The sequence below is a fragment of the Sciurus vulgaris genome (assembly GCF_902686455.1).
Source record: "Sciurus vulgaris genome assembly, chromosome: X".
In the NCBI taxonomy this organism is placed as follows: Eukaryota; Metazoa; Chordata; class Mammalia; order Rodentia; family Sciuridae; genus Sciurus; species Sciurus vulgaris.
The window spans coordinates 16,720,831-16,748,437 of record NC_136471.1 but is presented as its reverse complement, the minus strand read 5'-3'; the positions used below and the strand labels follow the sequence as shown (position 1 = coordinate 16,748,437).

Here is a 27,607-nt window from a genome sequence, read left to right as displayed (position 1 = left end):
GAAATTAGAGGGGAAAAAAGTATCTTTTAAAGATGAAGGAAAGAATTATCTGAGAAGGGTCACAAGGTAAGTTTCTGAATGATGGCAATGGTTTCCATCATTTTAAGAGCATGTTATTTTTCACAGCTCAGTTATACTCAGTATTTTCATTTTAACCCTCTTAAGTACCAACTTTGCAAATATTTCAATGAAATCAACAGGCATTAAAATAGGTTCAAAATAATAATCTAGAGCTCATTAACATTACATAATCACTAATCATTCACCTCTTCTCAAAATAGGACTATTGCCTAGCATGAGCAAATTCCTAGGTTCAATCCCCAGTACACACAAAAAAACCTTATTTCAAAGTCACCCTAAGTGGTATATTTGTTGGTCAATTAAGTTCTTCAGATGTTCCATAAAGGGGATGATGGGACATGAGTTAAATTTTATCTTGAAATCCATAAATACTGAATGCATCAATAGAAGCTTTGTAAAGAGCTGATGGGATGAATAAGCTTTTTTTCTGAAACTGGTATAAACCCCATGCTCTTTACTTGGAGCTGTTATTCAAGTAGCTTTATAACACAAATGTGACTGTTTTAGGTCCCAACATCCATTAGCCAAATGTGTATTTAATAAACTGGGTATGGTGGTGCACACCTGTGATCTTGCCTCAGCTTCCCAAAGTCACAGATTACAAATTCAAGGTCAGCCTGGACAATTAAAGATTGAAAATGTAGCTCAGTGGTAAAGTACCTCTGGGTCAACAGCATCACTAAAACTTTGGTCTAGAGTGTTTGGACTCACTGATAAAACCTTTTCCCCTCATGATATTCAAGTAAAACAGAGGTAAAAGAACTGATTTTTGGTATGTCAAGTCTCTTAATCTTAGGTATGATTGCTCCCACTAAATTTTGGGGGTAAAAACTAAATGAAATCATCTGAATTGCCTCACTGTATGAATTACCTTGAAGTATGTCTAAATTCACTCCCCAATAAAAACACCTCGTCACAGAAGCTGGCCAACTCAGTGTCTTACATCCCCTTACAACTTATCAAGTGCTGGAAGTACATCATAGCTAATGTGAATGAAGAGGGACTTTTTTTTTTTTTTTTTTTAAAGAAAAACACTTCAAAGCCTAAATAATTTCTAATTTCAAAAAGGTTAAAAAAAAAAAAAAAAAAAAAACAATTGCCACAAAAAAGATGCACGTTAAAGTTTTATTGTCTCAATACAAAACATTCCAAAAAGTGAAAATGATCTATAATACCTAAGTTCTATGTTCAACTACCAGTCAAACAAGGAAAACATTTTATCATTCCGTTTCTTTTACAACCAATATAAAGCAAGATGAATCAAGACCAACTCTTTACCAATGGAAAAACTAAGCCTTCTGGGTCTTTTAAGTTGTTTGTTAAAAAAGTGTCTGATCATTTAAGCATACTCCTTACTTTGAATTTAGTATTCATACTACAATTAGTCTATTCTACACTATCTCCAAGAAATCTAAATAAAATCTCAAGAGCCAAAAGGTCCTCACAGAAGCACCAACTCAAGTAATTTGATTATGGAAGACTTGAGCTAAGACAGCTATTCAAGTGCAACTACTTAATTAATTGGTCAGTATCCTCATGGTCTATGAGTTAGGAATGTGACCAATGAGGGTTAAATTTTATTTTCCTGAATCACAGATGTTAAACGAGATAGTATTATACCATGCAAAAATTCTCAGAAGTTGAGCTGCTTCCTCTAACCCAACAACTCTGTTTTGAGAACATTAGTATTTAAATTATTGGCTCTAGTCTCCAAAGCAATAAACTGGTTTTATCACGATTTGTTTCCAAGATTGGGAGCTGTGGGTAAAGTAAGCTTATAAAACGATACAATAACCAAGTGGCCAATTTGTTTCCAGTTTCAAGTGTGCTTTCCACCATTCTAGCAATGTTTCCAGTTGTTACTTTCATTTTCCCCATGTTACTCCTTGCTTTAGTTTTGATGTAAAACTGAACCTGATAAGCTAATGCCAAAATAAGTTTCACTTGCTGAAAATCAAGACACTACTGGAAAGAGAGTTACGAGTTATCACTTAATGCCTATCATGATTCAACTTTTCTTTTTTTTCCTTCTTTTCTTTTGCAGTACTGGGGATGAACCCAGGGCATTCAGGCATGCTAGGCAGGTGCTCTACCACTGAGCTACATCCTCAGCCCTTAACTCAACTTTCTGATATCCAGTGATACTTAGTTCTAAATTGCAGAGTTGCTTCAGCTAAACAAAATGAAAGCCAAAGCTATAAACTCTATATAAATAGCCTCAAGAACTTTCTGAGTACCTCCTCCACTTGCCAATTTCTTTGTTTCCCTTTCTCCATTTGGTCAATTTTAAGTAACTACCACTCCCTGGTTAAGAGTGTTAACCAACACTAATGCCTTCCTCAGATCCATAAGAACCCTTGAAGACAAAAACCTATTGCCTGCACCAAACCAATTCTGATGAGCACTGCTTATGCGACTGCTGTGACTGATCGACAATCAGCATTCTTCTGCTTCAACAACTCTGTAAAAAAAGCATGGAATCAAGTTACAAGGGAAGGCATTTGTTTTATACTGCATAGGACCCCACTCCCCCCACCACTCTTAAATACATTCTTTTTTCTCATCATCAATAACTCTCCATTTAGTCAATGTGTGTTTTGTCTGTACAAATAAGAAAGCACTGAGAAAATTCACTGGAGCAAACCCAAACTTCATGTAAGAAGTCGGCTCATATACCAAAGTATTGCTGGTATACACAGCTCCTGCCAAGAGAACTCTTGCATATGAAGAGATTTGCAATTGGTTCAGAACAGCCAAGAACATTGCATGACTAGTATATTACTGAAACATACCTATATAGCCTCTTTCCTCTACATTCAAAATGATGTGCCAGATGACAGATTATTAAACAATCTCTACCTCATTTACAAGAGTTGTATGATTATCCCCTTTTGCAAATGAAATGAGATCAGAAAAAAATCTTACCAATACCACAGCTAGACAGTGGCAAAGCTACATGCAGTATTTAAACCTTGAAAGGCCAGTACTTTCAAAACTTACCTTAGCATTTGATTTCTCTTGCTGCCAGCTTTATCTACTGTGAATAAATCAGCACTCCATGACCACAATGACCATAAGTCCTCAACCTGCAAAAATTAAACAGATGAAAACTAGTTATCTCTCTTAAGGAAACTCTTTAAAACTTGCCTATAACTGCCCTCTTTCCAGAAAGGCAAGTTCAGACTTGCAGTTTAATGTAATTCATGTTCTACTACTTCTCTTAAGTGGTGGAAGATTCACTGGCTTGGGATGGACTGGAATGGCTTAAATGGTTAAGTTGCATGGCTTATGGATTCTCATTCTGTTCCAATGGTGCACTGCCACGTTAAATCCATAAGTTGAACGGACAAAACATTTATTTGAAGGAATAAGTGCAGTATAAGGATTTTTAGTTGGAGGTCTTCAAGTTTACTATATTCAAGAGCATCTTTTTCAACTTCATGGCTGGACCTGGGTCATGCTGCCTCAGGTTTTGCTTTTTAAAGACCACTTGCAATAGATTTTCTCCATAACGTGTAGTTTCATAGAACTAAAAACAAGTCAGGCATCCAACTAAAGGTCAAGTTTGCAATGGCTTACAGGGGTAAGAGAGGGGACCCCAAAACTAAGCCATTTCTTATATTGACTAAGACTAATTTGAAAAAAAATGTTAAAAACATATGAAGCATGTTTAAAGGTCTTCATCAAAAATACTTTAAAAAATACCCCCTCCCAAGCCCCAGATTGGTATTGGTAAAAAGCTGTATTAAGGCCTTTAAGTGTCATACATGCTTTAAAAAAAAATCCATGTGTTGAATTTGGAGGACTTCTAAAATGCTATTGAACATTTGCTTTTCCAAAAGGTTTTTTAAAATCTAGAAGGCATTTCCATTGCCATGAGGTACAGTTTCACTGTACTATGAGGAAGGTAAGTGTTCAATTTCGACTTAGACGGAAAAACTAGTTTGCTTTGCTTACCATCTTTGCTGTTTCACAGGCATTTGGTGCTTTAAATCTGATGTGGAATGCTGATAGATTCACTTTTTAGAAGTCATAAGCCTTTAGGAAGTTGGAGATAACTTCATTGCTTATCTATTTTCTCCTTTGCAATCAAGCTGTTCCTTTAAAAGTGAGACACTACAGAGTTGCAAAAATTTGAAACAGTAAGAGCAAGCATCGTTTGCAGCTTCATGGTTGGTTTTGGCCAAACTTTTTATTTAGTATTCTGTAGTTGTTTAACACACACTTAAATGGTCTTATTGGGGGAGGGGAAAAGGGAGGTTCTTGCAGATTCCCAAGGAAATGTCAGAAAGGCAAAATATGGCCAGCATTATCCATTTGGTTTTTTTGGGGGGAAGGGGGTTTACTGGGTGAATAGCACTTTCCTTACATAGATATCTGATCTCAGGTTTTGCATACTGAGAACATTGAGATTTCAGTTGGAAGACACCCTGAAATCCTAAGAGTAGCATACCCCGACCACCCTCTAATAGCTAGCTTCTTTGTATAGGCAGAACGATTCATCTCTCAGTGGAGATCAATGGACATCTAGATGGCTAGATGTTTGTGGAAGATCTTAGAATTGCTTGCCTCATTTACTGGGAAAAACTGGATAGGAAGTGGCCTTTAGGGACACTTTTACTTAGAAAATTACAACACTAGTACAACAAGTCTTACACATTTAACATTTGCTTGTTGAAAGCAACTCAAAATCAAATGAAATTAAACATGTTTTACTTTTTTTCCCTCACAAGAACATAAAAAATTATGAAGGGGAACTTAACAGGAAATTTAAAAAAGGTAACACAATTTTTCCTTTTAGTAGTCCTTGGGTAGTTATGACAGAATGGTTTCCACTTTTTGTTTGTTTCTTTGAACGGGGAATTTTGGTCCAAAGTTTTGTTTGTTTCTAGTATCTGCTTCTGCCTCCCCCTCTATCAGATCGGCTTCCTCCACGGCCACCACCTCTTGGTGCTCCGCGGCTTGAACTGCTGTAGGAATCACGTGGAGGAGGGTACCCCCTTTCCATAGAAGGGGGAAGCCCTCGTTCTTGTCTGCCAACCCGATCACGACCACTTGAGTAGAGATCACTTCGGCTGCTTGAGTAACTGTCTCGACTTCCACCATATCCGTCACGTGAGCTGCTGTAATCATCATAGCGACTGCTTCCACCATAAGATGGCGGGGGCCCTCGTGTAGGTGGAGCACTACGTGAGTTACCTGCAGGGTCAATGGTCAGGTAATATGGCAACACTATAAATTGTATATATACAACATTTAAATCTGAATTTACAGAATTCTTGTATTAAAAGTTTACTTTCTCAACTGGGAGGTTTTAAACTCTACCATTGCTGGCCATAACAAGGATTTGCTCATCTGCTGAGATACGGAAATGGATTGATTTTAATGTTTGTTTGAAAAGACTGAAGACGGTGTGTATTTTTCAAGAGGATATTCCAGACAGCTTGTTATTTTATAGTAGACACTCAGCCACTTTCCAGTGATAAGTTGCAATTTTGAACTGTAGAGTTTCCTTCATATTGCAATGGTAAACATTTGATCTTGTTAATAAAATTTTTAAATTGTATTTTCACTGTTGGGGGAAAACACATAAGGCTGCCAATTTAAGCAAGCAAAATCCCCTCCAAAGCAAGCGAACAGCCTCAAAAGAAAAAACAACTTAGGAAAGAACAAAAGCCCCTCACAAAACTAGGAAAAGCCCAGCTGATAGTTAACCCTTTAAAAAAAGCAAGCAAACGTCCCTTTAAAAGCAAGCACCACGCAGCCTATTAAACTGGCTCATGAACCTAAAAACTCAAGCTGCTGATACTCAAGACTCTTAACAGTATCTTACCATAACTCTCATATGAATCTCTGTAGGAACCTCCACTTGGATGATCTGAATAATCACGATCCCGACCATATCCATCTCTATCACTAAATTAAAAAGAGAAAAACCTGTGAGTCCCAGAACACCAACTTTTACAATACAATATTTATACTTGAACCATGGAAGCAATGTCACTTACCTATAGCCTCTTGATGGATAGTCATCACGTGAACTGGAATGACCATAATCACGGTAAGTATAATCTCTTGGAGGTGGTGCATAATCTCTTGTGTCACGAGAACTTGGGTAATCTCTGCTTGAATAGCTATAGAAACAAAAGTAATTTGGTTTACGCATTTTTAGGAGGAGGGGTTCCTGGGGATTGAACTTAGGGGCACTGGACAACTGAGACACACCCCCAGTCCTATTTTGTATTTTATTTAGAGACAGGGTCTCACTGAGTTGCTTAGTGCCTCGCTTTTGCTTAGGTTGGCTTTGAATCTGGGATCTTCCTGCCTCAGCCTCCCAAGTGGCTAGGATTACAGGCATGAGCCACCATGCCCCGCCTTTGTTTTATGCTTTTGATGAGCTCTCCTTTAATCTTAATGAAAAAGCTGCACTTTTCTGTTACCTGTCTTTAGTAGAATATCCATCATCTCTTGGGGATAAATAAACATCTCTACGAGAAGGCAGGGGTTCCCTTCGAGGTGGGCCTCCATAACTATCTCTTCCACGTGATACAGGAGCTTAGGAAAAAATAGTAATTTTTTAAAATGTAGACAAAGATTAAATAAAATATAAACTTACTATATTCAAGCAATGAAAAGTAGTGACTTAAACATGATAATATATACACAGATCAAAAATGTTATTTACATCTTTTAAGTACTCATTAACTGCATGTTACTACATCACCTGGAATTCCCAAGTGAGTCTTAAGGATCATTTTTAAGAATTACTTCCTTAATTAGTGCTATGGTGATAGCACAGATTACTATGCATGCAATATTCACCTCTTCCTCCCATTCCGCTGCTGCTGCGAACTGGTCCTGAAGGGGCTGACCTTTTAGGAGGAGGACCCCCACTTCTTGGTGGTGGTCCTCTTTTTACTGGAAGAGGCCCCCTGGAAGAACTCATGTTAAAATGCATGGAATAGCCACCATCATCTATGTTAGAAAGGAGAAAAAAATATATTAACACAAGAAACAAACAAACAAAAAACCACTAAGAATTCTATGCTTTGATACTACCACCTTCTATGTTTTTTGTTTGATGGTCTAACTTTTAGGTTTTCAATTGCACAAGATCAAACATGAAGTCATGTAGACTGGGAAAATGAAGGGTAGTCAGTCTTAAAGTTATTTCAAAGAAAATGCAATTGTTTTGCTTTCATATGCTCAATGTATTGAATCAATTTTGAAAAAAATTCTTCAAATATTTTCTTACAGAATTAACTACTGAGCTAAGTAGTAGTATATGGTCTATTATTTAAATCAATATTCGTTTAACTTAGGATACCTTCCATGTTTTCCTTTTAAGTCTTCAAGAGGCGAGCATATGTTCTTAATTTCAAAGGCTGGAGTCTTTCAACAAGGGCTTAAAATATATACTGGTATGAGTTTGCAGTTCCTAATTTCTGCACCAAGTCAAAGATCCACCTAAATAAATCATTACCCATATGCCCTCCACGTGAGGGAGGTCCCCTAGTTCCTCCGCTTCCTCCTCTTCCTCCTCTAAGACCTCTGGGAGGGCCTCTGCTTCTTGGAGGTGGAGGTGGGCCACGTCTACCACTTTCAAATGATGGTTTGGTGGCTTGTTCCACCTTGATGGCTTTTCCATCTAAGGACTTTGAACAACAAAAATCAAAATGGTTAAATTGAATCATGATTTAAAAAGAACTTACAGATCCACTACATACTGTTGACACCAACGGGTCCTTCAATAGCGATAAGACTAACTGATGAGCAAAATTAACATAAGTAAAATGCTAGAAGTAGTAATTCTAAAAATGACTTTTCTACTTAAAACGTCTACCCACAGTTGTTAAGAATACACATATATGAACCAAAGCATAAGGTGAACACAGTGCACTGGGTAAAATTTACAACAATGCTAGGTAGGTATATCAGCTTGTTTTCAAAACTAATAAGCAGACTAGGTGCAGTGGCACATACCTATAATCCCAGCATCTCTAGGTTGACTCAGCAACTTAGTGAGACCCCCATCTCAAAAAATAAAAAAGAGCCATGGCTCATGTCATAATCCCAGCAGCTCAGGAGGCTGAGGCAAGTGGATTGAGTTCAAAGTCAGCCTCAGCAATTTAGCAAGGCCCTGAGCAACTCAGTGAGGCCCTGTCTCAAAATAAAATATAAAAAGAGCTGGGGATGTGGCTCAGTGGTAAAGCACCCCTGGGTTCAATCCCCAGTACCCACTACCAAAAACAATGCAAAAGCCAAGCCAGGCTATCAAGCTGTAGTTTAGGGATCTCAAGATAAAATACAATGCTTATCTGTAACACTACATACTAGGCTGAACTGAGGAACACTTGTTAAGAGTATAATCCCGGGTTGGGGATATAACTCAAAGGTAGAGCACTTGCCTAGCATGCACAAGGCCTTTGGTCCAATCCCAGGGTAGGGGGGGAGGTATAACCCAGAACTTTGTCTATAACATTTAACTCTGGAATTTCATAATATGCTTCAGTTGAGGATGTGGCTCAGTGGTAGAGCACTTGTCTGGCATGCCTGGCACCACAAGAAAAAAAACACCCCAAGGTATATTTCAGATGAGTACTACAAGTAGCCTTGGTGAGGTCTGGGAGAGGTCAATATTTAAAGCCAAAAAAACTCAAAAGCTTCCCTGAACCAGACTTGTGATTGCACATGCTATTTTATGCACTAAGAAACATGGTATTCACTGTGCAATCTCACCTTTCCATTCATGTCTCTGGCTGCATCCTTAGCATCTGCTGGACTTTCAAAGGTGACAAAAGCAAATCCTCTTGATTTGTTGGTTTCACGATCTTTCATCAAGAGCACTTTAACAAAGTTTTAAAAATAGTGTCACTAGTTTGAATCAAATAGTGAAAGTAACTAACTATGTGAAGAGAAAGCTCAGAACTTCTTAGAGGACAAAAACACATTATCATGTCAGATGATCAATGTAATAAAATTCATCACAGCTTATCTTTTAATTATAATACTCCCGAATGCACTTCCACATAACTCACCTTCCACTATTCGTCCATATTTGCCAAATACTGCTTCAAGGGCTTTCTCATTCGTTTCCGTGTTCAGCCCACCAATGAAGAGCTTTCCTGGGCGATCTGCTTCAACCATTTTTCCCCCCTGATGAGTCTGCTGAAAAAGAATAGTATTACCTCCCTGGAGAAGTTCCCCAAGTTCATGGGACACCTTTAATTGTGCTTTGTCTTGTTTTACTAAAACCTTTATTCATTAATGACTAAAGACAACGATAAGCTTCAAACACAGTTGGAAGTCAATTTAAGTAGTTTAGTAATAGAGCAAATTTACATTTAGGACCAACCTAAAGTTCACCTTTCCCCTAATCTTCCTTGGCTGTTTTTAACGAATTAACAGCTACTTAACATTTGAAAAAGCCAATTTTACTTTTAATCCTAGGTCTGTCGCCTTTTACAGACTCAATCACACCCCTCTCCCAGTGATGGATTTTAAGACTACTGGCTAGTTCAAGGTCACTGGCCAGGTGGCACAACTTTAACATCAAGCCCTCATCACGGGCTCTCCGTTCTCTCATTAGTAAGCAGAAATCTGAAGTTTGTGCCAAGTTCTGCCTCATCACCACCAGCCCCCACCCGCCGAAAAGGTTACTGCCTAAGAAAAAAATAAAGGAAAAGTGTCAACATCATTTCATATTAAATAACGGAACGGAGAAGCGCACACTGTAACTCTCAACACTTCGATTGCGAGGGAACCTAATTAAGACTAGTCATTAAAAACCGCGTGGAAAACACAAAATGGCGACACTTGGATTCAGCCCAGAGCAACCGACACTGATCGGGGAACTAACTTTTACCATCAATAGTGGCTGGGAAAATTCCAAGGGCTTCCTCTCCAGGGCTACCAATGCACAAGGAGGCTGCATGGAAGTCCACATGCCATCGTTAGCGTCAGCGCCATCCCAATGCAGGTACCGCGGTGGCGCGGTCGCTCCGCGTCCGGCTCAGGCTACAAAACCCCGACCTCCGCCTCCGCCCCCGCCCCCGCTCCCTCAGGCAACGGCCAAACTTTCAGGAGACACATACAATGAAACGGACCCCCTAATGTGTTTTTCTTTGACCCACCCCCCGGCTTTATTTAAATAGGTCGGCACCTTTGGGTGTCTTAAAATGGCGCCCGCCACCCCCATCTCCAGGGAGATAATCCCAAGTTCTAACGTGGCAAGAACGTACGAAACAACGAACCAAGGAAAGGAGACACGTACCGGAGGGATGGTGACGGTCTCAAGCTCCTACGAGCTCGCCGACAAGGCCTTTCAAGCAGCTCAGCACGAGTGACAGCTGCTGGATCCGGGAACAGAACGGAGAAGCCGCTAGGACTACTGCGCAACGAGGGCGAACAAAGGAGACAGCAAACTTTATACTACCCGGGAACGAGGCTGAAGAACCCGGATGGAAACGAAGCTTAGAATTTGAAGCGCGAAGGGAGGGGGAGCGGTTCTCAGTATCTTCATTGGCTGTATTCCATGTCATTCACTCTTCGCTCCTCCCATTTCCCCAGGCCCTAGGTCTTCTGGCCGGCGCCCGTTTCTAACCGTTTTCCCTACCCCCACCCATTCTCCTCAAAGGCGCGTTTTTGCTTTCTGCTAAAATGGTGCACAGACTTCATTTAATAAAGAAGTAAATTTTGTTGAGCGGCCTGGTGAACCGAACACGGTGAAAAACTTTCCTTTGTACTTTTGCATTAACTCTTTTTTTAATTCTAAAAACAACGCGATAAAGGCAGATACTCCTATGGCAATTTTGCAGAAATGGGAAACAAAGAAGTTTAGGTAATACAATGTTGGCCAAAATTATCCTGGACAAGAATCTTTCGTGAATGGGAGAAATTCTAACAAATGCCAGGTGAGGAAAAAATAAAAACCTAGAGAACGGCATGCAGATAGTTTATTCTTATATAGTAATTACTCAACACCTAACTAAATGGAAAGTGCTGGGCTAGGCCGTGAGGATACAACCCAGAACAAGTGAGACAAGGGCCAAGGCACTTCTGTCACGGTAAGGCTGCCAGATATAGCAAATAAAAGTACAGGACACCCGGTTAAGTTTGAATGTCAGATAACGAGCGCTTTTTTTAGTATATGTCCAAAATATCTTGTACAAAAAAAATTTGTTGTTCATCTGAAATTCAAATTTAACTCAAAGATTCTGCCCATGCTACTACTGGTGGGGGGAGTTACAAAAGTGATTTTCTAAATTTAATTTAAAATGCAACAACAAACAGAATAATTGCATATTGTGATTAGTACCAGGGAGGAAGTAAACTAGATACTTCAGTGAACAATATTAGGGAGACGAAATTAGATTAAGACATCAGAGAAGGTCTATCTGAAGAGGTGACTTTGGAGGTCAGAGCTAAAGGTAGAGAAGAAACCTTGGGAAGAGCTGGGGGAAAAGGCTTTCTGGAAAAGAACACTGAGTAGAGGGAAAGAGCTAGGCGTGTATCAAGGGGAAAAAAGAGGACCAAGGTGATGGGAATCCAAGGGACATGATATGAGGGAACTAAGGTGGGCAGGACCCTATGAGTCCACTAAATTATCATAGTAGGGTAAGTGTAGAAGCAGGGATGCTAATAGAACTGTGGGAGAAGATGAGAGAGGATGGTGACTTGCGTTAAGGTGATGGTAGTGGACATGGGGAGAAAGGAATAGTTGCTAGATGCCTATGGCAGGTAGCGTGGACAGAATTTGCTAATGAATGAGAGGGTGTTATGGTATGAATATTTGTGTCCCAAATTCCTTTGTTGAAATGTTAAGCCCCAAGGTGATAGTATCAGGAGGTGGCACCTTTGGGAGGTGATTAAATCATGAGGGCCCTTACAAAAGTGTCTTAGTCCAGATGGAACTGGTTCCTCAATGGACGTCCCTGTCTTCCTGGGTCTCAAGAAGGAAATGTCAAGCTGGCACTGTAGCTCAGTGGTACAGCACTTGCCCTGGGTTCCATGCCCAGCACTGAAAAGCAAAATAAGAACAAGGAAATGTGCAACCCTGTGGAGCAGGTATCTCTGGCCTGTGCAAGTTAGTAGCCAGCAATGTGAGGGAAGGAGACAGTGCACGCTGGATGGAGTGGGGGAGGGACAGGACAGCAGTACTTCCAAGTACCAAAAGAGAGAGGAAGGGGTTGGAGGGAATTCTACAAGGGCCATATGCATAGAATGGAAGACAGAGAGAAGGCATAGAGATTACTGACTACATCCAGAGAGCAATGGAGTGAGCAACCATTTTAAGAGGTGGAGCAAGGTAATCAGATTTCACTTTAATAAGATTACTATGGCCAAAGTCTGGAGACTGTATTAGGGGAGGGAGGAACAGGAAACACGAAGCTGAAATAGGAGGGTATTGCTGCCATAATCCAAGAGAGAGGAGAGAGACATGGGCATGCTGAGTGTGAGGGACTTTGGTCAATGGACAGTCAGATCAGCAGGTCTCACACTGCCCAAAAGTTATCTCTGAACCCCATCCTTCTAATGGATCTTCTAGATTTTTCCTTTTTTATTTTATTTTTTTAAACCAGGGATTGAACCCAAAGTTGCTTAACCACTGAGCCACATCCTCAGTCCGTTTTAGATTTTATTTAGAGACAGGGTCTCATCGAATTGCTCAGGGCCTTGCTAAGTTGCTGAGGCTGGCTTTGAACTCACAATTCGCCTGCCTCAGCCTCCTGAGTCTCTGGAATTACAGGCATACACCACCACATGAGCTCACTTTGCCTCTTTTTTCCAATTTACTCCTTTGGATTGTCATTAAATGTAGTTAGGTTTTCTTTACACTATAATGTTTTCTTTGGCTTAGTGTTTCTCTCCAGATAATATTTCAGTAATTGATAGACTGAATTAAGCAGTATTATTTCACCACAAGGTAACCTTGGAATAAAACCAGTGATAAATGTTAGCTGAACTGACTTGCAAGCTTTTATCCCCCCTTGCACTTAGCATGACATGGGGGCATAGTAAGTATTTAATGAATACTGGTGGCCTTGCTTTAATTCCAAATTACCTAGAGGGGGCTCACATTTTTTCCTAAGGAAAAAAAAATCTTCACAGTTATAAAAGCTTCAACTAGTTAAATTAAGAAATAATCTTACAGCCAGGCATGATGGCACACACCTTTAATCCCAGCTACTCAGGAGGCTGAGGCAGAATGACAGCAAGTTCAAGGCCATCCTAGGCAACTTAGTGAGACCCTATCTTGAGATAAAAATTAATAAAATAACTGGGGATGTAACTCAATGGTAGAGAGCACTTGCCTAGCATACATGAAACCCTGAGTTTAATTCCTGGCACTGCAAAATAAGCAAATGAATGAATAAATAAATAAATAACTTTTCAGTCATCAAACTAGGGATCACTCTGGGATGAATAAATTTAAGCTCTCCTATCAGGCTTGCATTTTTAGACCAAGGGCATTATGAAAGGTCCTATAGTTACACCTGTTCTCCTAATTGCAGAAAAAGCCCTGCCTCCTGTTCTTGAATAGTCTGTTATCTTGTGTGGAGCAGCAAGGAGCATGGGAGAGAAGAATTGTATGTGATTAAAGACTGGGACACTTTCCAAGCCACTTTATGTAGCCACTGTCCAGAAGATAGCCTACTTAGTTAGAACAAGCAAGGAATAAAGACTCATGTTTTTCTTGCTATACTGGCAATTGAACCCAGGGGCAATTCACCACTGAACTATATGCTCAGTTCTTTTTATTTTTAAGAAACTGTATTTATTTATTTAGGTAGTGGGGGATGAACCCAGGGATGCTCTAGCACTGAGTCACATTCCCAGCCCTTTTTATTTTTTATTTTGAGACAGGGTTTCACCAAGTTGCTTAGGGCCTCACTAAGTTGCTGAGGCTGCCTTTCAACTCGATCCTCCTGCCTCAGCCTCTGGAGCCACTGGGATCATAGGCATGTGCCACCTGCCCAGCTGGATCAGGCCCTTTAAAGGACCAAGTTCAAGGTCAGCCCTGGCAAATTAGTGAAATTTCTTTTTTCCTTGTACTGGGGATTAAACCTAAAAGCACTTAACCACTGAGCCACATCCCCCACCCTTTTATTTTTTTCTTTTGATACAGGGTCTTGCTAAGTTGCTTAGGGCCTTGCTAAGTTGCTGAAGCTGGCTTTGAATCTATTATCCTCTTACCTCAACCTCCCAAGTCACTGAGATTACATGTGTGCACCACCATGCCCAGGTAATACAATATTTTTTAGTTCAGTTCAAAGATTTCTTTTCTGTTTTTTTATTCCAGTGTTAGGGATTGAACCCAGGGACATTCTACCACTAAGCTGCATCCCTTGCTATTTACATTTTTTTTAAAATTTTGAGACAGGGTCTTGCTAAGTTGCCCAGTCTGGCCTTAAGCTTGAGATCCTGGTGCCTAAGCCTCCTGAATAGCTGTGATGACAGACATGCACCACCATACCTGGTTCATTTAGGTTCTTGTTGGCCATGGTAAAGCCTTTGGAGCCATTGGAGGATCTGGAGCAGAGGAACGACATGTTTTGCTTTCATTGTGACAAGATCACATTAACTACTATATTGAGACTGCACTATGGGGAACAAGGGCAAAAGGAGGGAGATTAGTTAGGAAACTCTTTCAAGAGGTCCTTGAATCAAGAGGTGGTGGAGGTGGTGAGAGGGTTGCTGTATTCCAAATATTTTCTTTTGTTTTGTTTTTCAAAATACATTTTAGAAATAGAGCCAAAAAGGATTTTCGACATAAAATCTAGATCATATGAAAGAAGACTGATTCATTTGACTATATGCAATAGCATCCATTCATTCTCAAACTGCTTTGATGGTTTCTTGTTTTTTAGTGGATTTTTTTCTCAGCACTGGAGATTAAATTCAGGAGTGTTGTAGCACTGAGCCACATCTCCAGCCCTTTTTTAAATTTTTATTTTGAGACAGGGTTTTGCTAAATTGTCCAGGCTGACGTTGAACTTGTGATCCTCCTGCCTCAGCCTCCTGAGTGGCTGGGATTACAGGTGGGTGCCACCATGCCCAGTTTTTTAGTGAATTTTAAATACTAGAATTTCTCTAGCTTTGTTGCTAGATCTTGTTGCCTTTTTAGTCTATCCTTACTCTTTAGGTAATCCCATACATTTTCAGGGTGCTCACCACAATCAATATCCCTCTGATTCTCAGATCTTTCTTTACTCTTTTCTCTCTCTAATGTTTCAAATTTTTTTTTTTTTAGTTTTAGATGGGTACAATACCTTTATTTATTTATTTTTATGTGGTGCTGAGGATCAAACCCAGTGCCTCACATGTGCTAGGCAAACACTCTACCATTGAGCCACAACCCCAGCCCCTATCTAATAGTTTTATTAGTGCATTATAGTTAGACATGACAGGGGAGTTCATTATGATATATACATAAATACATATTGTTTGCTTAATTTCATTCCCCTGTACTTCCCCTTTCCCTGCCCTCCTCCTTCCCCTATTCCCCTTCCTCTACTCTACTGGTCTTCCTTCTATTTATTCATTTATTTATTTATTTATAAATATTTTTAGTAGTAGATGGACACAATATCTTAATTTTTTATGTGGCTCTGAGAATCAAACCCAGTGCCTCACATGTACTAGGCAAACACTTTATCATTGAGCTACAAATTCAGCCCCTATTTATTTTTCATTGATGCACTATAGTTATATATAAATGTGAAATGTGTTTTGATATATTTTTGCATGCATCCAGCATAATTCGGTCAACTTCACTCTGCAGTTCTTCCCCCCACATTTTCCCCCATCTGCTTCTACTCTACTGATCTCTCTTCTGTTTTCCAGAGATCTCCCTTTTTATTTCCCTTTTTATTTCTTTTCTCTCTCTAGCTTCTGCATATAAGAGAAAACATTCAACCACTGATTTTCTGAATCTGGCTTATTTCATTTAGCATATTCTTCAGTTCCTTCCATTTACCTGCAAATGACGTTATTTTGTTCTTCTTTATGACTGAGTAGAACTCCATTGTGTATATAAACCACCTTTTCTTTATCCATTCATCTCTTGACAGTCACCTAGGCTGGTTTCATAATGTGGCTATTGTGAATTGTGCTGCTATAAACATTGATATGCATGTGTCACTATAGTATGCTGATGTTAATTCTTTTGGATGGATACCAAGAAGTGGGATAGCTGGTGTTTTAGTCAGTTTTTGTGGGGCTGTGACCAGAAGTCCTGACAAAAACAATTTTAGAGGAGGAAGTGTCTATTGGGGTTCACTGTTTCACAGGTCTCTGTCCATAGATGGCCGACTCCATTGCTCTGGGCCCAAGGTGAAGCAGAACATCATGGTAGAAGGGTGTTGAATAAGAAAGCAGCTCAGAACATGGCAACTGGGAAGCAGAGAGAGGGCTCCACTCATCAGGGAAAAGTTATAAACTCCAAAGACACATGACCTATCTCCTCCAGCCACACTCTACCTGCCTGCTGCTACTTCCTAGCTAATCCCTATCAGATGATTAATTAACTATTGAGTTAAGGCTCTTTAAACCCAGTCATTTCACCCCTAAACCTTCTTGCATTGTCTCACCCCTGAGCTTTTAGGGGGACACCACATATCTGAACCATAACAACTGGGGTCATGTTGTGGTTCCATTCCTAGTCTTCTGAAGAATCACTATACTGCTTCCCAAGGTGGTTATACTTATCTGCAGTCCCATCAACAGTGTATAAGTGTACCATTTCCCCCATATACTCTCGAACAATTTTTTTTTTTTTTTTTTTTGGTATTCTTTTCATTGTCGTTGTTGTTATTACTGGGGATTAAACCTAGGGACACTTAACCACTGAGCCTCATCCCCAGCCCTTATTTTTATTTTTTGAGACAGAGTCTTGCTAAGTCGCTTAGGGCCTTGTGAAGTTGCTAAGGCTGGTCTCAAACTTGGCGATCCTCCTGCCTCAGCCTTCCAAGTCACTGGGACTGCAGGTGGACACCACACCCAGCTGGTTTATTTTTGGAATCTTTAAGATTGCCATTCTAACTGGGATGAGATGAAATCTCAATGTAGTTTCAATTTGTTGCTTCTGGATCGCCAAAAATGTTGAACATTTTTTCATATATTTCTTGATCACTTGCATTTCTTCTTTTGAGAAATATTTATTTAGATCTTTTGCCCATTTATTGAGTGAGTTATTGTGTTTTTGTTTTGGTGGTGGTATTCGAGGTTTTTATATATTCTGGATATTAATCCCCTGTCAGAAGAGTAGCTGGTGAAATTTTTCTTTCATTCTATAGTCTCTCCAAGGATTTTTTTTTTTTTTTTTTGTGGGTGCTGTGGATTAAACTGAGGAACGCTGAAACATTGAGCCACATCACCAATCCTTTTTTTAAATTTTGAGACAGTGTCTCACTAAGTCGCTTAGGGCTTTGCTAAGATGTTGAGGATGGCTTTGAACTTGTGATCCTATTGCCTCAGAATGCCAAGCCACTAGTATTACAGGCATGTGTCACTACACCTGGCTCTCTTGAGGTTCTTAATGATTTCCTTTGCAGTGCAGAAGTTTTTAAATTTAATACCATCCCACTAATTGATTCTTGGTTTTATTTGTTGAGCTTTAGGTATCTTATTAAGGAAGTTGGTGCCTGCATCAATATGATGGAGAGTGGACCCTGTGTTTTCTTCTATTAGTTTCACTGTTTCTGGTGTAATACCTAGGTCTTTAATTCACTTTGAGTTGATTTTTGTGCAGGGCAAAAGATAGGGATCTAGTTTCATTCTTTTACATAGGGCTACCCAGTTTTCCCAGCACTATTTGTTTAAAAGCCTATCTTTTCTCCAACATTTGTTTTTGGCACTTTTGTCAAGGATCATAATGATTGCCTCTATGAAGATTTGTCTCTGTTTCTTCTAGTTTATTTCATTAATCTTCATATCTGTTTTTATGCTAATACCATGCTCTTTTTGTTACTATAGCTGTGTCATATAATTTGAGATCAAGTGTTGCGATGCTTCTAGCCTCTCACCTTCCTTCTCCTCTCTCGCTTTATTTCTTCTTTCTGCCATCCTGAGGATTGAAACCAGGGTTTCACGGATGCAACGAATGTGACCTACCACTGAACTATACCCCCAGCCCTCAGATTTATGTTTCTATGCCCCCCAAATTCATTGAGATCCCCAACTTGCATATTTAATGTCCCACTTGGTATTATCACTTGATTGCTTTAAATTCATTAACTCATTTCCTTGACAAATATTTATTGAGCACCTAATATGTGTTAGTCACTATAGTAAGGACCAATATATAATTGTTAATGAATAAAATGAACTTAGTCTCTGCTCTCGTGAAGCTTATGGTCTAGTGGAGTACTGTTGAAAGAAATTAAATGAAAAAAAAATGAAAACGGTTATGAAGAAAATGAGTTGCAATAATAGAGAATAATAAATTGATGTGTGTTAGGGGAGGACACTTTAGTCAGAGATGAGCTCTCTAAGGAAGCGACATGAGAGTTCAGGGTTCAAGGATGAAAAGTAATCACCCACGGGAAGAACTGTGGGAAGAATATTATAGACAGTAGCAATAGCATGCACAAAGGCCCCGCTGAGGAAAAGAATTTGATGTATTTGAAAACTTAAATGAACCAACTATGACTGGACATTAGTAATCAAGGGAAAACGGTGATAGGTGATCAAGTTGGAGAGTTAGGAAGGTGCCTCATCATCTAGGATCTTGTAAGCCACCCCGAGGAGTTTGGGGGTTTATTCTAGGAACAATGGGAGGTCATTGAAGGGCTTTAATCCAGAAGAATAACTTAGGCTAATTTGTGTATTTAAGGTAGTATTCTGAGTGAGATATGATATGAATCAGACTAGGACAGTGGTCACAGAAGTAGAGAAAAGTAGATAGATCAGAAGTACATTTAGGAAATTGAAACAATGCAGAATAACCTAACAAAGAACATGAACTCTGGTCTCACATGCCTGGCTTAAAGCCTAGCTCTGCCAATTCTTAACTGGCTGAGCTTGGGCAAGTTCATAATTTATCTGTGCTTCAGTCTCCTCATTACAAAATGAGGATAATAATAGTGCTTAGAGGGCATGTGAGGATTAAATAAGTTGGTATTCACAGTGCATTTAGAACATTTCCTGGAATATAGTAAGTACTATATTAAATGTTAGCTATCAATATCAGTAATGGATTGATTGTGGGGAAAGAAGGAGAAATCAAAAGTGACACCAAGTTCCTGGCATGAGCTACTGGTTATCTTTTTGGGACAGTGGGGTGGCAAAACCTCCATCTTAACTGAAGTCAGTTATTCACTTTATCTATGTTTAGTGAAAAAAGTCAGACAATTGGGCAGATTGAGTTTATTACAAAATTCATGAACACAGATCTCACATGAGATTCCCATATTGCCCAAGAGTTCTACTACCTGTCTTTGGTCAATCCACTCTCCCAATTCCACAATCATAAAAGAAAAATCTCTACTTTTCTCTCACTTCCTACTGCAGCAGCATGTCCTCCCTGCACTCACCCTTTAAATAATTGACCTCAACTTCTATTTTACAGGGAAAATAGAAGCCATTGGTAGGAGAGCCTTCATATTCTGGTTACCACACATACATATCTATTCATCTTTGTACCCATCTGTTAGTCTGTTTTTAGTTGATGTGACCAAAACACCTGGCAAGAACAACTTAGAGGAGGAGACGCTATTTTGACTCAGGCTTTTAGAAGTTCAGTTCATAATCAGCTGACTCCATTGCTCTGAGCCAGAGGTGAGGTGGAACGTTATGGCAGAAGGGCAGGGAAGAGAAAAACTGCTCACCTCATGGCAACCAGGAAGCAGAAAGAGAGAAGGAGCCAAGGGAACAAGATATAATCTCCAAGGGCATGCCCTCAGTGACCTATATCCTCTAGCTGTGCCCCACCTGCCCACAGTTACTACCCAGTTTAGTAGTCCTTTCAAATTATTAATCCATCAAATAAATTAATCCACGAATTAGGGTACAAATCTCATCAGCTAATCATTTACCTCTGAACATTCCTGCATTGACACAATATCCAAACCATAACACATTGCTTTTTCTCCTGCTATATATAATGGTGGTTCTCAAAGTATAGTTAGTGCACTGGAATTGTAGCATAAGCACCACCTACACCTCCAGACTTACAGAATCACAAAATTTGGAATAAGATGAGGGAAGGGGCTAACATCCCTCCAGGGGGATTCTAATGCATAATTAAGCTAGATAAGCACCACAATAGAAAAACAATGCCTCCTCTCATTTAAGCCTATCCTCCTTCCTTGTCTTCTTGGAAATTTTATGTCATTAATGTCCTTTTTTCCCTTCTATATATTCAACCACTCCTTCTCAATTGGAACCTTCTCTTGCACATTAAAACATGTTCAAATGTTCCTCAGATACAAAACCCTTTCATCTTCTAGCTACCATATGATACTTTCCTCTCCTCCACAACCAATCATCTTAAAAGAGTTGTTCAGAAAGTCAAAAAAATAAGACTGTCATATGATTCAACTCCCTATCTAGTCCACAGTATTGAAGTCAAGATCTCAGAGATATATTACTCCCATATTCATTATAGCACTACTCACAAAGGTTAAGATGGAGAAACAACCTCAACATCCATGAATAGAGACATGGATAAAGAAAATATGGTATATGTACAAAATAGAATATTATTCATCCTTAAAAGAAGAAAATTCTGCAGTATGCAACAACATGGTGAATGTTGAGAACATTATTCTAAGAGACATAAGCAAGTTACAAGTGGATAAATACTGCATGACTATACATGTATTAAGTATCTGAAATAGTCAAATGCATTGTGTTAGCTTTCTATTACTGTAACAAATATTTGAGACAATCAACTTTTAAGGAGAAAAGATTTATTTTGGCACATGGTTTCAGAGTTTTGTCAGTTGACTCTGTTGCTTTATGCTTATGGCAAGCCAGCACATCATAGAAGAGTCATGTTGTCGGGGTGGTGAAAAACATTCACCTCATGTCCGGGACACAAAAAAGAGGATGATAAGGGGCTGGGGTCTCAATACCACTGTTGCACTTTGGATCTGGAATGTCCCCAAAGGTCCAAGTGTTAAAATCTTGGTCCCAAGTTAGTGACACCACTGGGAAGTGGTGGAAGCATCTCTCTCTCTCTCTCTCTTTCTCCCTCCCTCTCTCCTTCCCTCCCTCCCTCCCTCTCTCCTCCCTCCCACCTTTCTGGGCACCATGAGGAGAATACCTTTCCTTGGCCACACTCTTCAGCCATGATATACTGCCTCACCACAGACCTAAAAGCAACTTGGCCAACTGACCATGGACTGGAATCTCTGACATCATGGGCTAAAATAAATCTTTCCTCCCCTTAATCAATTTTCTCAGGTATTTTGCCATTTTGATGAAAAGCTGACTAACACCATCCCCTTCAAGGGCATATCCTCAATGAAAGAAAGAATTCCTACTAGTCCTGCCTCTTAAAGGTTCCACCCCATCCCAATAGTGCCATAGGTTAAAGACCAAACCTTTCAAAAGTGGGCCTTTGAGAGACACTTATTCAAATGATAGTGCTGATAGCACTTATAGAAGCAAATAAAACTTGTGGTTGCCAGGAGCTGGGGGAAGGAGGAAATAGGGAATTGCTAATCAATGTCTATAAAAATTAAATGATGCAAAATGAACAAATTTTAGAGATCATCTGTGCAACATTAATACTGTCTTGTGAACTTAAAAATCTACCTAGGAAATCAAACTCATGTTAAGTATTCTTACCAAAATAAAATCAGACAAAGGAACAAAGTTGTCAAGGGTATGAGGAAATGGGCAGTCAGTGTCTCACACGCTGCTGGGAAAATTAGAACAGCCATTTGGGAGGGCAGTTTAATAGTATATATTAAAATGTAAAAAGTGGAGTAATGTCATCCAAATTTTAGATGAGCATAGAATTCTTGTTGTCTACCCCGCAGAAGAACTGTCAACAGGCCCAGGGTAGTGTGTATGAGACGTATAAGGTAGCTTTTTTTTTCTTTTCCTTTTTTTTTTTTTTTTTTTTTTGCACAGTTGTTAGTTACTAGGGAAAATTTAAAATTTAAACTACTTAACCAAACAGAAGAATGGCCAAATAAATTATGATAAACACATTTAATAAAATAATCTGTTAAAATAATTAAATAGTTCATTCTATACATCATGTTTCCTATATATAACATATATTTCTGCATAGTTTTGATTGTTTGTTTGTAGTACTAAGGATTGTACCCAGGTGTTATGGTTTAGATGTCAAGTGTCTCCCAAAAGCTCATGAGTAAGACAATGCAAGAAGACAATAGAGGAGAAATGATTGGGTTATGAGAGCCTTAACCCAATCAGTGAATTAATCCCCTGATAGGGATTAACTGAGTGGTAACTGTTGGCTATTAGGTTGTGGCTAGAGGAGGTGGGTCCCTGGGGGCCTGCCATTGAGGTTTATATTTTGTCCCTGGCTAATGGAGTCTCTTTCTCTCCACCCCACCCCCCTTACTGTTGTGATTACTGGACCTGCTTCCCTCTGCCACAGTCTTCTGCCATGATATTCAACCTTACCTCAAGCCTGAGGAATGGAGCTGGCTGTCTTTGGATGAGACCTCTGAAACTGAGCAACCAAATAAACTTTTCCTCCTCTAATTGTTCTTGTCAGGTCTTTTGGTCACAGCAACAAAAAGTTGGTTAAAACAGAAATTGGTACTGAGAAATGGGGTCATTTCTGTGACTAATCTGATCATGTGGTTCAGAAGATTTTAGAGCTTTTTTGAATTTATGGGAAGAATTTTGAAAAGTTTAGAGATGAAAACTGGAAAAGCTTTATACTGTTGTAAGTAGAACTTAATGGGTGATTCTGATAGGAGCTCAGAACACCAGAATGTTAATAGGACTGTGCATGGTAAACACTATGCTCATGAGGTCTCAGAGGAGGAAGTGGACTCTATTGGAAATTGGAATAGAGGCCATTTATGTTACATTCTGGCTAAGAAGTTGTTTGCATTTTTCCTGTGTTCTGAGACTTCATGTGAGGCTGAATTGAAAGGTGATAGACTGATAAATTGGTGGAGGAAATTTCAAGACAGCACAGACTTCGGTAGGTGGCCTGGATATTGCTGGCAGGTTTTAGTCAAATTTATTGTGATAATCAGAAATAGAAAGCAGGGCAGAAAGTTTTGCATATCTTGCAATTTGACGTGAAAGCTGAATAAAACTGGGGCTGAGGAATGTGTGGTTGTTAGACATTACAGCCACTAAAGAAATGATAAGGACTTTGCCCAGAGACAATAAGAAAGATGGCTTGAAGGTATATCAGAAATTGGCAAGGCCATACCCATCTCAGGCTCAGAGGTGTAAAAGTAAAAATTCCTTTGAGAGGAGACCAGTGGGGTACCCTGCTTGTGCCGGGGAAGTTGTTTTACCATGCTCAGTGCCAAGGTACTCAGAGTGTGACACAATCAAGGTCCCTGGAGGTTTGACTGCTGCTCGAGATGGTGGCACACCTTGGCATCAACTGCATGGTGCTGGTTCTGCTGGACTACAGGATGTTGGAATTAGGGGGTCATGGAAGCTTCCACCAAGATTTCAAAGCAAGGTCCAGGAGGCCAGAAAAAGTGCTCCAGGGTCAGAGTTCCTGCAGACCTACTCTTCAATAGATGTGAGGAGAAAGCCAAAGCTGCAGTGGAGATCTCAAAGATTAAGAAGTGCCAGTACTTTTGCCGAAAGCTTGGTCCTTGTCCCCAATGCCAATCCAATAACAAGGACATGGTTTTGAGAAAAAGGAAAAAGAAGGTTTATTGCTTTGCTAACAAAGGAGAAACATAGGGGACACCTGTCCCAAAGGCTGTGATTCTACCCATTGGCAGGAACAGGGTACATTTAAGAGGTGGTTCAGAGAAAATAAGATTAGGGAGGAGAGATGAGGAAGGAGAATATCAGGGAAAAGAAGGGCCCTTTTTAAGAAAATGATGGAAGGGTCCTCCTCCATTGCATATCAATATGCCCAGTTTAAGAAAAAGGCCCAAAAGGAGCCACTGGGTACAATTGACAGTGGGGAAATCAAAGTTGATGGCATTGTGATAATGATAAGGGAGACAGGTCAGGCTCAGAAATATCCTGTGCTTCAACCCCTTCAATGCCACATGGGATAGAAGAGATTAAGACAGTTTTTGTATATGCCAGGGTGTCTGATCTGTCCCCTGGGATGACATTTCTTTAGGCTTCCTTGAAGGTCCCTTTGCGGAGCCTGCCTACAAAACACAGGCCAGCCATAGTTTCTGTCTTTCTCTTTTCTGGGTGCAGTTATTTATCCTGCTACTCTCCCCCGGCATTTAGTTGGATGAGATAGTGTTATAGCAAGAATTGCTTTGCCCCAGTAATGGATATTGCCTGGCTAAATGGGGTCTCCTGTCAGATCTTAAAAGGGAGACTACTCTGGTCTCCAGGTCATAAACTGACAACACTGAAACCTACTGCCACATCCTTTGTGGCCAGCAGCCTCCAACCCCCAGGAGCAAAAGAGGCTGAAAGGCAGGGCAGAGACCAGGTTCTCTTTGGCCATGTTTTTTTTTTTTTTTTTTTTTTTTTTTTTTTTTTTTTTTTTTTATAGCTCAGACAGCTTGGCTGGATTTTTATCCCCCAGTTTAGGGCTGGTGTTCTTGACCCACAGTGAGGTGATCTGCAGTTGCCTGAGGCCAGGCTGAGAAATATTTCTGGGAGCATCTACTTAAATCTTTTTAACCCTTTCTTCTGGTACCCTGCATACCAGAGGCAGTGCCTTTTAGCGCTTTCAACTTAGTTCCTGACTGTTCCGACCCCTTATCATGCAAGTGCATAAATGCCTGTACATACAGAACCTCTTTCATATACTTAACCCCTGAAAGACCAACTTCAATGTCAAGATTGTCTAATAATCCAGAAAAACCATTTAAAGACCAGATTGTTTTACAGTAAACCCTCTTTCTCTTAGGCTTATCCCTATAGGTGGCCCATTCCGCCAAGATCTCTCTGCTAAGATCAATGCAGCATGGACCTTGTCTTAAAGGGCCAGTAACAGATACCCCCCCCCAAAAAAAAAAAAAAAAAAAAAAAAAACAGAAAAGACATGATCACCAAAACCAGGACTGACATACAGAAACCTTTAAAACAGATGGACCTGCATGTACAAATTACTTCCACTTATTTTACCTTTAACAGACCATCTCCAACTGCAAGATTATGCAATAATCTAGAAAGCTATTTAAAAGTCAGATCATTAGAGTAAAAAAATTATCTTAGACAGACTTATAGGTGGCCCTTTCTTCAACTCACATTACCTCTGACAGACCAACTCCAATTGCAAGATTGTACAAAAAAGAAACATGGAGAGAGAAAACCAGAGAGGAGGCCCCAAAACCTTGGCCGACAGATGGGAACCTTTAAATTGACCAGCCAAGACCATTCCTGAGAGACTACCCATAGAACCAATATAGTACTGGCCATATCTTAGAAGGGGCAGTAGCAGTTACAAACAAAACAGACAACAGAGGGAATTCCCAGGCCCATGGCCAACAAACTTAGATGAGAACTTAGAACAGATCAGAAGGGAGTACATATCCCTAGGTTATCGAGGCCCACTTAACTGTGACTCCTATACCACTGGAGCCAGATGTCCCCAGAAAGAGGGACCAGATATTCCCACAAAGAGGAACTAGGTGTATGGAATCAAGGGTCTTGGTGTGCACACTGGGGGACTTAACAAATTGCCAAGGGTTTCATGACTTTCCTGAGTTCAGTTTCCTTTTTCTCAAAGTAGAGCAACTGATGGAGAAACCTACACTGTTCATGGAGAGAAGGCAGAAGTTCCCTGAAGCAAAAAGAGCTTTGGCTGCTGCTGGTTCAGTCCCTCAGTCCCTCCCTTTACTCACAGGAATAGCTCCTCTGGTTCAATCTGAGCAAACTCATACTGTCTCCCAATTTCTCCAGTGGTCAGCTGTCAACAAACTCACCAGCCACCTTGTATCCTCAGTGTGGAAGTGGTAGTCACTTGGAGGGCCAGACCTACCCAAGAAAGCTGGAGCAAGGGCTGCTCTAAGGTCCCATCTGAGTGAGGTGCCAAATTTATTGTCAAAAGCTAGTTCCTTGTCCCTGATGCCAATCCAATAATGAGGACACGATTTCGAGAAAAAGGAAAAAGAAGGTTTATTGCTTTGCTAGCAAAGGAGAAACACAGGGGACACCTCTCCCAGAAGCTGTGATTCTGTCCTTCAGCAGGAACAGGGGGCTTTTATAGAGGTGATTCAGAGAAAATAAGGTTAGGGAGGAGAGATGAGAAAGGAGAAGATCAGGGAAAAGAATAATAGGGAGGAGAAGGTTAGCATAAAGAAGAACAGGGAGAAGTTCAGGGAAAAGGTTGGGAAAAAGAAAAAAAACCACTGAAGTTTCAAGGCTATAAGGGATATAGTCAAAGCAGCAAGTGAACTTGTTACAGAACCATGGAACATCTATGAGGAAAGCTTCAGAAACGGAGCAGAGACAAATCAACAGAGAGGCCATGTGGGCTGCAACAGCAAAATCATTGAAGCAGAGCTATAGGGCCCTTTGGAGAGCACATGAGGATGCCATCTGCTCCAGTAGCTAGATGTGGAGCTACAGAACTTGTTTGCTCAGCTGGATTTTGGCCTGGCTTTGGTTCCATTCCTTCTTTCTATGCCACTGTTTCTCCTTTGTGAAATGGGAATGTTTACTCTGTGCCTTTATATGTTAGATACATGTAACTTGCTTTTGACTCTTATAAGGGCTCACCCTGAGAGTTTGCCTTGAGTCTCAGGAGACTTTGGGCTTGGACTTTTGAGCAATCCTGAAACTGTTAGTGTAACAGTGGTTACTTCACTTTTTAAATATAGCTCTCATTACTCTGAGGCTTATTTTTAAAAGGACTTTTTCCCCCCTCTCTTCTCCCCTCTCCTCCTTCCTAACAAGATTAGGGAGATATGTGTTATCTTTTCTTCCCCTAGTTAATTGTTTTTGAACACACCCACCACAAGAAGGAGATATCTGTCAGAGGATCTAGGAAGTTAATATCTCCCAAATTAACAAGTGAATCCTAACACACCTTCAGGGTGCCCTGGGAACCCCTTTCAGGGCACACCTGGAATTTAGCCTTTGAAGAGCTTCCTTAAAAGCTCTCTGTTTTCCCTGATGGGCAAAATCATAGCCTCTGGGACAGGAGTCCCCTGTGTTTCTCCTTTGCTAGCAAAGCAATAAACCTTTTTCCTTTTTCTCAAAACAGTGTCCTCATTATTGAATTGGCGCTAGGGACAAGGACAGTAACATTAGGATTATGAGGACTTCAGTAACATTAGGATTATGAGGACTCTTGGAAATGGACTAAATGTGTTTTGTATTGTGAAATGGACATGAGCTTTTGGGAGCCAGGGAATGTTATGGTTCAGATGTGAGGTGTCCCCCCAAAGCTAATGTGTGAGACAATGCAAGGAGGTGTAGA

The 27,607-nt window shown here is 40.1% G+C and overlaps 1 protein-coding gene across 2 annotated transcripts; it reads right to left on the bottom strand.

Moving 5' to 3' along the window:
- Positions 1-1,192: 1,192 nt before the first annotated feature.
- On the bottom strand, positions 1,193-10,509 carry RBMX (RNA binding motif protein X-linked). Of its 2 annotated transcripts, none has more exons than XM_079123992.1 (11): positions 10,355-10,509; positions 9,120-9,249; positions 8,821-8,927; positions 7,565-7,736; positions 6,904-7,056; positions 6,522-6,636; positions 6,090-6,215; positions 5,915-5,997; positions 4,039-5,280; positions 3,082-3,167; positions 1,193-2,542 (listed from the first exon to the last, which is right to left on the bottom strand). In XM_079123992.1, exons 2-9 carry the CDS (start codon positions 9,226-9,228, stop codon positions 4,970-4,972), a joined length of 1,176 nt encoding a protein of 391 aa, XP_078980118.1. In that variant the 5' UTR covers positions 9,229-9,249; positions 10,355-10,509; the 3' UTR covers positions 1,193-2,542; positions 3,082-3,167; positions 4,039-4,969. The 2 variants fall into 2 exon arrangements, with proteins under 2 accessions (XP_078980118.1, XP_078980119.1); XM_079123993.1 differs by having other exon boundaries at positions 9,120-9,246.
- Positions 10,510-27,607: the final 17,098 nt, after the last annotated feature.